The sequence below is a fragment of the Oenanthe melanoleuca genome, chromosome 1, assembly GCF_029582105.1.
Source record: "Oenanthe melanoleuca isolate GR-GAL-2019-014 chromosome 1, OMel1.0, whole genome shotgun sequence".
Classification (NCBI taxonomy): domain Eukaryota; kingdom Metazoa; phylum Chordata; class Aves; order Passeriformes; family Muscicapidae; genus Oenanthe; species Oenanthe melanoleuca.
The window spans coordinates 5,990,235-6,001,944 of NC_079333.1; the positions used below are offsets into that span (position 1 = coordinate 5,990,235).

Genomic DNA, 11,710 nt, shown 5'->3' on the forward strand with positions numbered 1-11,710 from the left:
ATAAATATTATGGTGCTTTATTGCTCAAGTCAAAGGAATATTTATCAGAGCTCATGAAGGAAGCCCAGTAAGAGACAGATGTGTAAGACTAATCCTACAGAGGACAAAGTCATTGTGGAATAAAAAGCCTTTTATTAAATTTTTACAAAATAACTTGTAAAAAAAAAAATCACCCCATATTGGATATATGCAATATATTAACTTACACATTCCTACCCACTACCTGACAGATTCAATTTGTCCACCATTTCTTTGAAATAGAAAGAACACCTGCAATTTTTGGCCTAAAAACTGAGGAAGGCTCTCCTCTGAATTCTCTTTGCTGACTTCAGTCCTAAACAGTAGATGGTGCAACAACAGTAGATTCACAGAGGTTTCCTGCTACACTCTGCCTAGCAGCAAAGCCTCTCTATGAGGTTTGTTCCCCCCATTTTCCTGGTTTTGGGAGGTATTTTGCTTTTCTCTTTTTCAAGCCAAGTTGATTGGTGTTTCTATTCATTGAGCAGCACCACTAAATCAACACTGAGGGATAAATATCTCCAGCAGAGTCAGCGCTGAGGAATATCACAACATCTAGGAAGCAATAACTGGGAACTGCATTCTCACTTTGTCTTTTTCAAGTATCAACAGTTCTTATTCCTTAGCACAATGCATATTCCAGTTAAAGCTAGAATTGTGTTGATGCAGTTCAGGGACCATAGAAAAACCTTCACAGAACCAGAATGCTTTTATTATAGTGTTTAGACAAGTAGTTATCATTTATGATCCAAAATTGTTCTTAAAACTAATATTTAGATTTAGCTTATCAATGTGATCAGTTGCATCTTAGCAAACAATACAATTATGCACAGCTCTCTTCCATTAAGAAATACTGTAAATATATATACAAGTGTTGCTTCAGGCAAATGTCCTTTTTGCATTTCTGAATGCGTGCATCTCTCCAGCACTGAGTCCCATCAAGTGTACAGAGAGGTCTCACCAAAGCATTTTGTGAAACCATCTTAATTATTAAGTTTACTCACCTTTCAAAGACTCATTCTGAAAGAAAATCACAAAGGTACAAGATTTATATACATAAAGGCACAGCAATTCTGTTGAAACCAGCAAAGTTACAGTACAATAGAGTTCAATCAGTGCCTTTCATGCAACAAAGTTCACTAACAAATATAAGTCCTCTTCCAGAAAAATTAAATGCACAAGGAGTGTATCCTTCCCTTCTGGTAAGAAGAATAGCAAGCTATTATTTCATCAGCTCAAAAGGAATTTCAAAGAAATACATAAAATGCTTGTTCTTTCTGCCTAAATTAGCTAGACTTTCAAAGCTATTTCTCATGGAAAAAATAGTTTCCAACTAAGAGCCAAGGTGAAGTTTTGTTTGTGCTAAGAGATGACAGACTAAGAATGTTTCTACAATAATAGTTTTATAAAAATGATAAATATTACATAGGTGCTGTCCTAGGAAGTGGCATGACCAGCCACAGAATAGCCAGTTTTAGAGATAGATCAGGAACTGAGATGGAACATTGAATCCAAAGGACAGATCTGTATCAGGTATTAATGAATTTATTAGTGCAGTTAGAACTGCACTCCTCGTTGGTCCAGAGTCAAAAAGACTCCATGCAATGGATAAAAAAAAAAAGTACTTTTCTCTGCAAATCGATCTTCAAGGTGTCATTTCTGAGAGTTCAGGGTTTTCCTAGAAATCAGTTGCATTGAAAGAGTATTTGCACTTTGTACACGTGTCTAGAGCTGAGCAGCCTCTGCAGTGGCTCAGTTAATCCACGCCCAAGGCTTTCAGCTGGCGCTCGATCTCCTCATCCGAAATGGTGGCGGCGGTCGATGCCGATGCAGATGGCAAACCTCTGGCAGCTGAGGGAGCCTTGGCCATCTGCAAGGAGACACAAGCTTCCTTCAGTCAGAATAATGCAGGCTATGACAAGCTGACTGTTTTTTAGAATAAACTCTTTTTAAGAAAAGGAATGTAGGGGGAAAAGCAGGTGAACTGTGCAGAAATAGCCATACCTTGTCAGAGATTTCGATCCCAATCTCATCAAGCACTTGATTAACAATATCTTGGCTTTCTTCCTCTTCATCAGAAGCATCAAAAATATCATCCAGAGTATCATTAACTTAGAAAGGAAAAAAAAAAATCCAGACTGCATTAAGCAAAAAGGTGACTAACAGGACCTAGTACCCTCTTTTTACCCCCCCAGAACACAGCAGCAATCCCACGGTGTAACAGCTCAACAGAAGGCACCTGGGTGTTAGAGAGGCTTTCTTAGCTCTGCCTTGCAAGGCCTGTGAGCACAGCCAGGCAACAACAGGGTAAGGCATGGCTGTTTTTATTAAAATGTTTAGTTCCACTGCTGTATTGTCCCCTGCATTTTAGATTTTACCATTTCTGCAAAACACCTATAGTTTCATAAAAATCTCCTTCCTCTCTTCTTCCTGCAAGTAGGTTGCAAAGTTGTTAACTACTCAGATAACTTGTGTGAAATTGAGATGTTTCTGTCTTGGTCAACAGCACTGGTTTGAGTCCATGCTACTTAGGTATGACCAACAGAGGGGCAGGAATTGGGATGGGGAGAAGACTGTGAGCAACACCAGGAGTTAGCTGACAGTGAACACATGTACTCAGAAACAGGAAACTTGCTGCCTCCCCAAAAAGTTGTTTGTGGTTTAATTTAAGAAAAAGGAGACAAAACCATATCATACCACCATATGCAGAAAGCTGAGATTATCAGCATCTAAATTAAGACAATTTTTCAATTCCTCTACCAGTTATGCCAAGGCCTTGAATGGGTCTCAAACCTTTTTTCCTCCCAGAATGTTCCTTCTAAAAATATGATGATTGTTTTGCAGAAGATGGGAAGGAATAGATTCTAGATTTAATACCCAGAGCTTCTAAAAAGTCTAAGGCTCAGCTTTCCTCTTCAGACATACATTGTTTTGTTTGCTCTACATTTTTGCTGTCAGTCTCATTAACTATAGAAGTAAACTTCAAACATCAGTGTTTTTAGGTTAGTTCTCCCCTGCCAATAGCAGCCAGCTGTCCCCTGCAGTGCAGAACTTACTCATTTCTTCAGTCATTTCCATCTTCATGTTTTCCTTCTGGAAATTCTGCATAGTTTGTAGTGTCTTTTGTGGATCCATTTTCTTATTAACTGCTTGCATTGTCTATTAATACGGAAAAAACTCTTAAATCATACAATGAGACATTGGTAAATATCAGTGCATTCATTATAAAAAAGGCTTTATTCCAAATTTCACTTTCTTTGTCTCTTTACATCTCACGAGAACTGCAGAAAAGTGACAAAGTACAGCCTGCACTTTGAAAGAAATATTGCTATCTAGTGTCCTAATAGACAGACTTTTAAATGTGTGCATCTTTTTTGCACCATGACCATCCCCTGGCCTTGTATTAGGAAAAATCTGACTGAGCTGAATGAAAAGAATGGAGAACATTTCCTAACTTGAAGGCTACACACAGTAGAAGAAGTAAATGGCTGCAGGTTCTTATTCAGAAAGGACCATTTATTTGAATCACCCCTGGAGGACAGGCCTTAAATTGTTTCTTGATGTTACAATTTAATGGAAAAATTACTTTTCTCTGGGAAAAAAATATCTAAGTGTTGAGGAAGTACTTGTTTAGGGTGCACCTGTGTGATGGGTGGAGATCTTGCTGTGACAGTGAAATAAACTTCACCCATTTTTTTCCTACTGACCTAATCCTTATAACTACTCCAGTGACACTCTGATTTTAAGAAATTTAATCCAAGATCTACCATAGATAAAAACAAGTCACCCATGCAATAATTAAAAAGCAAGACCAACTTGTTCACCTGAGTGCTGTTGTCAGAATACTGAGAAGGGTGATGTACCTGATCAGTCAGACAAGTCCAATTTGTAAATTTGCTGCAGAGCCACAGCTCTGTATCACTGGCTGGCTGCAATCTGCCCTCATGTTGTGCCTAAAAGGCACCTGACCACCAAGCCTTTGTGGTAATTCCTTTCTTCACCGAGCTGCATTGCTGTCTTTAACTGGATTTAACTTGGACTGGGATCAAAGCCCAGCTTGGTCTACAGTGATGCATATTAATTCTGCTTCCTGCACCTCAAGCTGAACAGTACTCCATGCCAAAAGCCAAATCCCTCTTTATCAATTCAGGGAAATAGGGAAAAGTTCACACCTAACTCGGAAAACAGATTTTTCACTCTCTTATGAGATTTGGGAGAAAACTTAATGTAATACTCTTTCCTGAGAGAGCACAGAGGGAATGACAGTGAACTCCAGATTAGATTTTTTTAGGAACTTTAGATCCAAAGCAATAACCTACTTTTTTTTAAAAGCCATAAAGCTATTGTGACACACTGCCTTGATTTCTAGACAAGTCATGCCCTACTTTTTCCTAGTAAAAACTCCTTGTGACAATAAATACAGGCAAGGCACAGAAACAGCAGGGTTTGGGGTTTTTTATGTACTAAAAGAGTTCATTCACTGGCATTAGCTTATTTTTATCATGTAAACATTTGACAGATGTCTAGCCCAAGAAAGTATGTAGGTGTTATGTGGATAGATTGACCAAACAAAAATGTAATAATATAAACCCAAACTGTTTTTCACTACTATCCTCACCACCCCTGCACAGTGAGTTTTAGCCCTGCAGTTACCCAAAATAACACAATTTTTGCAACCATATGCTGCATTTGAATATAAAAGGATATCTTGCAGTGCCTTACTTTTGCTGTAGCTGACATAGCTCCTGCCATCTTCATCTGGGAGTTCATGACCTTGGTTTGGGTGGACATGGAAGTGACCTTGGAGCTCACAGCATAGGTTCTATTCTTCTGCTTCCTCAGCTGCACCAGCTGCTTTGCCAGCACCTTGCAGGCCTCTTTGTTACCAGTCTTGGCCATTTTCTTGATTTCCAGCTCCTGTGGAAAAAGGTGTGAGATCAATTCCACAGAATTTCCATTCACATAAGGACTATAATTAAGCCTCACCACTAATAATTAAATTCAAAAGTTAACCTCTGGAATCTTTTAAGACATTTAAAGTTATATAAATAGTTTCTTGCTTTTTTAACAAGGCTGTTTAGCAGAATCAATGTCATGCTGGTATGATTTGACCACAAGGGAAAAACTCAATAAAACTGAATTATAGTGTGGTAGCACACAGTTCCCCCAAAGACTTCAATTGCTGCATGATGTCACATTCAATTCTACAGGCACATTAAATTCCATACCTGGATGAGCAGCCACAGCTCAAAAAAAAGCCCAAAAAGTGAAGGAATTGTGATATCAACTACTGGTGCCATGACTCTAATAAACTTTGATTTCTTGCAAACAAACAACATCATTTATGTAAGAAATGGAAAGTTGTTTTCAACACTTTTTCAGCCTCAAGAGAACCTCACAGACTTTTTGGGGAAAAAGTAGGTAAAGTTAGATGACCAAGAATTATAGGTTCTTCACCCTTATAATTTAGCTGGACTTCAATCATAATAAAAATAGCATAATTTAACATGTGCTTTTGCTGTAAGAGAGACACTTCTGTCTTAGAAAAAACCAAACCCCAATCTGTCAATTCAAAAAGAAATAACAATCTGTTTAGCCCAGAGGTACTAGGAAAAAGCCTGGCACAAATAATCTTGTCAGCTGGTATTCTTCAAAGTGTGCCTTGTAATTTGTGACTTGGTAATGCAAATTTTACAATTACTTTTGCCTTTCCAGCCTTTTTAAGGAGGCCTTGCCCCAGTGGCTCAGTTTTCTGCAAATGTCCATTTGCCCATTTTGATTTTTACCATTAAGTAAAAACAGGTTTTAAGGACAAGCTTTGTCCTGGATTTTTCAGGAGAATATGCGTGCTACAGGTATGCAGAGCTTCAGTTTTGGTAGTCCAAAAAACTGCATTCATGAGAAGCTATGAAAAGTTAATTCTAGCCACCACGACATGCAGAAGAGTCACCTTTAAAGGCAGGTGTAAACTGGCCCACTGCATTACCCTGACTACCACCAAAGTTCATAGTTAAGTTTATTACAGAGATGGCTCTGGCACAAAATTCTAAATTTCCAAAGGGTATGTCATACACACTATTTTTAATACAGGAAGGTACAGGGTGGCAATGAAGCAGCAGGAGACTGTTCCAATGTTAGAGGCCTGAAATAGAAGTAAAGCTGTGCTCTTTGAAAGTAGCTCACAGAAGCTACAAAAAGTCCTGTAACATCACCAGAATATTATTTCCTTTTTTTTTATATCTAAGGTATTGTGAAGGTTGGAGAGATTAGTCTGCACCCCATAGTTTTAACAGCAAATGTTTGAAAATAGGGATTTTCTCAGTAAGTTGAAAGATTTACAACCTGATTTTTTCAAAGCAAAATACCAACCATTGCTAAATCACTGCAGATAATCCACCTGTAGAAATCAAACCCTATATACAGATGGTTTTATTCTTAATTTAAAAGAATTTGGGTAAATTTGGGGTATATTATCTGCTTTTGAGAGGTCTGGGGCAAGCTCATTGAATCAGTTATGTTCTTCTGGGGGGGAAAAAAATCAAAATTCACATAGTTATATCAGGTTACTGAACTGAAACAGAACTGACTGCATACATTGAGGTATTTTTATCCATAGAATTAATATAACTGTATAACTGGGTTTTCTCAGAGTAGTACCTTAAAATTAAACGGGGAAAAAAAGGTCTTTCTAGAGAAAGCACATAATGAAATGTTTTGAGATTGACTGATAAGCCCCTGATCCTTCTTCACCTGATCTGACACTGAAAATTAATATTTATTGTCCATTGCTTCTCTCATTCCAGCAGCAAATGTTAACTTTTCAATGATATATTTCACTGCTCTTTTTTTCTTTTCCTCAGAAATCCAACACTTCTGAAACCATTTAGTGTAGTAAGTAATCAACACTTCAGCCTGAATATTCACTACAATTAAGGAATATCTGGAATATTTCATACTGGAAAAATGCCTTATTTATGAGCAACCTACTGCATCTTACATGTCCAAGGCTTTCAGAAACAGTTTCTCTGATCTTTTAGTTTATTATTCCCAGCTCTTGGTATTAATGCAACCTGCTGCCACAAACCACCATCCCCATAGCTGCTGGAATGGGCTGGATTATCACAGCCTTTCCCACAGTCTGAGCACTCTTCATGCATCAAACCCCACCATCTGGCACATCCATTTCTCCTCTTATAGTGCCACACAGGTGCAGCATTCAGCCACTGAGCACTTGAAAGCTCACAAACAGTAAGTTCTGAATGCATCTTAATTTAGGCAAACAGTCCTACTATTATTAGCTAGTTTTAGGGAAGTTCTACTGAATGAAAATAACAACTCTATGGGGTACTCATGATGCCCTGTGGTCTTTCAAGTACTCTCTCCCACTGGACAGTCATGGTAATGTGACAGCACTTCTTTTAATTTTTCCACCACAAGACCACCGATTTACAAATCTAGGAAAAAAACCTTCTGAAGGATAGAGAGTTCTGGGAATTGTAGGGAAAACCCAATGTGGTTATTTTATCTAAATGTATTGTTTCAGGATTTTCCTATGTCAAAGGCTGAGAATCACTTTTAGACAGTAAATATTTTCCAACACAATTTTAATAACTGAGAAATGAAAAGGGGAAGACAGGTTTTTTTGGTATTCCATTATAATGCATTGATTTGTATCTTTAAAATCTTGCAAGTTATCTATCATGTGTGTGTTTTAAAGAGCAAAATAAAGTTCCCTGTCATACTTACCAGTTGTTTTTCCTGTTTTTCAAGTGCTGCTCTATCTCTGCTTATAGCCCTCTGTGTACCTCTTAACTCTCGATTTTGCTCCTTTATTATATCTGGAAAGAAAATATTGATAGCTGGGTAAAGTTTTTCAGTACTCCACAAACATCTGCTAAGCACCTTACAGCCATGCAGCATGTTTGACACCTCCCTTTGTTCAGAGAGAAGTGCCAGCATTTCAGATAAAAAGAATATTAGCAAAATACAATTTGTATACAATATCATTGTGTCAGCAGTGTGGGCTACATCCTGTTAAAAATAAAAAAGCTGTTTTACCTAGGATGTTACTTTGCACTCTAACCACAGAAGAGCCTTAACCCCCACAGTAAGATATCTGTACACACTTTCCTGCAAGTCCAGCACTAACTCAGCAATATCATGGCCAGGCCTAACTGCACCAGGTAAGGCATCTGAAGGAGCCTTGGTTTATGAGATCTCAGAGCAGCTCCACAAACAGTGAAATTGAACCCAGATGCAAGTCTGGATCCTGCTCTTTTTTATCCTTATTCTGTTCTGGGGGAGCTTCCTCTCCTCCACATCTGTGTAGCCTTTCTTCAAGTCAGTCTACAAAACTTTTCAATCAGGAGATGCTTAAGAACAGTAAGGTAGGAAAGTGAAGGCTTTACAACAAATTTCAGTCTGACAACTGACACAGTGAGCTAAGTTTAACACTGTCTTTAGGTGAAACCTATCATCCTTCATAAGAGTTTTGTGCACTGTACTATTAAAAATTACATACTGGTAACATCCTCTTATTAAAGCAAGTATTATTTACAGTCTAGGTGTCAGTCATGCTAGTTGCAGCTAACTTTTGATAAGATTTACAGCATGTGCTTGGGTGATTCACCTGGGCAAAGGCAGAGCAGGACATCTGCATGTGACTCAGCATCCTCTGACCTCCATAGAAGAAAGCAGTTATTATCCAGGAGAGATTCATCTACTTCTACTCTATGTCTGCACTTTGGGTGGGAGTTCAAAAGGAGAAGACTGTCACAAAAACTTTAGAGCTCATGAAGGATAAATTCTAGAATCACAGGCCACCCTTTTCATTTTTTAAGGTTTGAGGTAATTTTTCTACAAACGGTGAGAAGCAGTTGCATTCTTCATTTCCAAAGCCAGAAATACTATAAGACATCACTTGCTGAAATTATTTCAACATTTATAGGTTTGAATCAGAAAAAAAATCCCAAACCTTTAGTGACATTTTAAAGACAGAGTATACACTTCCTCTTCCAGTCTTGCTGAAGATTTGCCCAGTTCTTGGGCAAATTTAAAAAAAACCAACAGTGTGAAAATGACATGTTTTTACAATGCTACTGCTGCTGTGAGTACTACCAAAAAAAACCCCATCCTTGGGAGATTCACACTTTTCAGTGGACAATAACTAAGAACTGAAAGATGGCACAGAATATAACTGCATTCTTCACACTGGCAAAACAGAAGAGAAAATCATTCTGAAAATGCTACAGGCAAGTAATTTTGAAGGTAGATAAGTGTATATTACTTGCACAGCTGCACTTGGTGAAATTGAAAGAAAAAGCTTAATAGCTGCATACAAGACTGGCTTTTTTAACTACACTATTTAAGAAAAATCCTTAGCATAGTAAGCTTGAGAGGTAGGAACTTCAAGGTGACTGCAAACAATAACAGTACTTAGGAGATAATAAGGGTAAGCATGATCCTTATTTCTGTAGTTTATGATCCCACAATGGCTTAAACTAAGGATAGCAATAAACTGAAAACAACTATCTGCAGTTCCAGATAGATTTGTAAGAACAGTTCCATTTGTTTTTAGAAGTGAAGGCCAAGATGAGAACTAGGTTCTTGTTTCTCTCTGATAACCGGGGAAAATTCCCAGTTACTAGAGCAGACAGAGTAGGACAGATTATTCTGAGACAGTCTATGCCAGCAGCCACTCCTGTGTGTCACACTGCCGTCACACACACCAGGGCAAGGAGGAAGCATTCCTTAAAACAGGCTGGACGAGACATCCAGCAGGGCTTGACCTGGCTCCTGCAACCCTTCCTTTGGCATGGAAGCTTCGTGCCAACTCCTTCCTCCCTTCTGCTGGGAAGAGCCAGGTGGGCCCGGCGTGCTCCCCTGCGGTGACACACAATTGGTGGATGAGCAGCGTCATTTTGTGCGAGCCCTTTTCAAACGCCGAGCCACCAGCTCTGACCCGGGGCAGCCACCGCGGCACAGAGCCGAACCCGGCTCGCCACCGGGGCACGGCGGTGGGAGAGCTGAGCATCGCCCAGGGCCTGCGGGCAGCTACGGCACCTCTGGGGGCTTTACTCCGAGGATCGTTATTCCTGCTGAAGTTTAAGCGTTTTGGTGCCAGACTGGCTGCCAAGAACCAAGAGTGAGTTGTTAGCACACCCACAGGGAGCCCAGGTCGGGGCGGTGCAGCCTGGCCGCGGCTCCCCTGGGCCCCAGCAACTCCTGCCGGGCCTGTTTTGTTTCCCTCGCTGCTCCTCCTCCTCCTCCTCCTCCTCCTGGCTCGCCCACGGCCCGGGCTGGCCGGGCCCGGCTCCCCCCGCTGCCGGTGGGTCGGGAATCCCCCGCCCCGCCGTGCCAGGCCCGGCCCGGGACTCTCCGCGATCCGCCGGTGACTCAGGGCGGGCGGGCCGGGGCCTCCCCCTCCCCTCCCGCTCCTCTCCCTGCGAGCTCCGCCGGGACACGGGGCCCGAGGCCGCGACCCCCGCTGGGTTCCCGCTGCCCCGGAGCCCCGCCGGGACCAGCCCCGCTCCCGGGGCCGAGCCAGGGCTGGGGGCGGCCGCTGCCCCGGGGAGGGCGGCGGGGCCTCCCTGGCCACCCACTCACCGTCCACGGTCTTCTTCTTGAAGAGCGAGGCCATGGCGGCAGCCGGACCCCCGCAGCCGCCTCGGCGGGCTCCTGTCGCTCCTGCTCCGGTGACCAGGAAGCGGCCGGGCCGCGATCGCCCGCCCGGCTCCGCCTCCCGGCGCTGACGGGCGGGCGGGGGCCGGGCCGGGCCGGGCTCCGCGCTGCGCCCGCCCTCGCCGCGGGGCCCGGGCGGGCTGCGGGGCTCCGGGCTCGGCTTCTCTTCCACCCTGCGGGGCTCCGGGCTCGGCTTCTCTTCCACCCTGCGGGGTTTTTGTGTCTGCCCGTGTTTGGCCACCCCGAGCCGCTGCGGACCGGCCCTGCCGTGTGGGGACGGGCGGTGATTCCCGGTTCCCCGCTCGGAGCTTGGCTTCTCTCCTTGTACTTGTAACTATTAAGCATTAAAATGAAAACATGTCAAAAGTTGATTTGGCAGCGCGGTGCTCCTGGGGTTCGCTGCTTGGTCTCGGAAAAATAGCAACTTCTCACTGTTTTTCTTGTGTCCCTTTAGAAATCAGATCGCGCGTACACAGATACTGTGGGAATTCAGCGAGCTTCTGTCAGGAAACCTGGTGCGTGGGCATGTGGAGGGATTTGGACACAGGTCACGATTAAACACACAATTAAACACAATTAAACGCACAATTAAACACACAGTGGGGTCGCTGTCCGTCCGTGACAGAAGAACCGTGGGTTTCGGGATTTTTTGCTCAGGAGCATCCCGCTCACCCCAAGCCATTGCTGAGTCTGGAGAGCTGACTACACGTTAGTTTTCTTGGATATGCTTTTGTCTCAGGGTCACAAGCACCGCTGTGCACGAGAGTATGGAAAAAGGAATAATAATTTTCTTGGGTTTCAATATGTAATTACAATCCTTAATTTTTAATAAGGTAGTTTATAACGTAGCTGTGGTTTCATCACTGGTGATTACCCACATATGCATCATGCCCTTAGAAAATAAAAAGAGGACCTTTATTAAAAAAGGCAGAGCTGTAGGTTTGAATACCAGCTAGATATAACTTCACTTACTTTGAAGTGTTGAGGATGATTATGTTAATGTGCAAGGAAA

At 42.1% G+C, this 11,710-nt stretch overlaps 1 protein-coding gene across 1 annotated transcript; it reads right to left on the bottom strand.

The window, feature by feature from the left end:
• Position 1: 1 nt before the first annotated feature.
• Positions 2-10,776, bottom strand: CHMP2B (charged multivesicular body protein 2B). The gene is made up of 6 exons (XM_056494016.1): positions 10,624-10,776; positions 7,765-7,856; positions 4,741-4,935; positions 3,075-3,177; positions 2,023-2,129; positions 2-1,888 (listed from the first exon to the last, which is right to left on the bottom strand). Exons 1-6 carry the CDS (start codon positions 10,655-10,657, stop codon positions 1,775-1,777), a joined length of 645 nt encoding a protein of 214 aa, XP_056349991.1. The 5' UTR covers positions 10,658-10,776; the 3' UTR covers positions 2-1,774.
• Positions 10,777-11,710: the final 934 nt, after the last annotated feature.

What these genes read in the sequence shown, in the direction of transcription:
- CHMP2B (XM_056494016.1), bottom strand. Translation starts at nt 10,657, where the DNA reads ATGGCCTCGCTCTTCAAGAAGAAGACCGTGGACG. An exon ending in CAAGAAGAAGACCGTGGACG is followed by an intron (nt 7,857 to 10,623) that starts GTGAGTGGGTGG and finishes TTTTCTTTCCAG; the next exon opens with ATATAATAAAGGAGCAAAAT. An exon ending in GGAAATGACTGAAGAAATGA is followed by an intron (nt 2,130 to 3,074) that starts GTAAGTTCTGCA and finishes TTCCTTTCTAAG; the next exon opens with TTAATGATACTCTGGATGAT.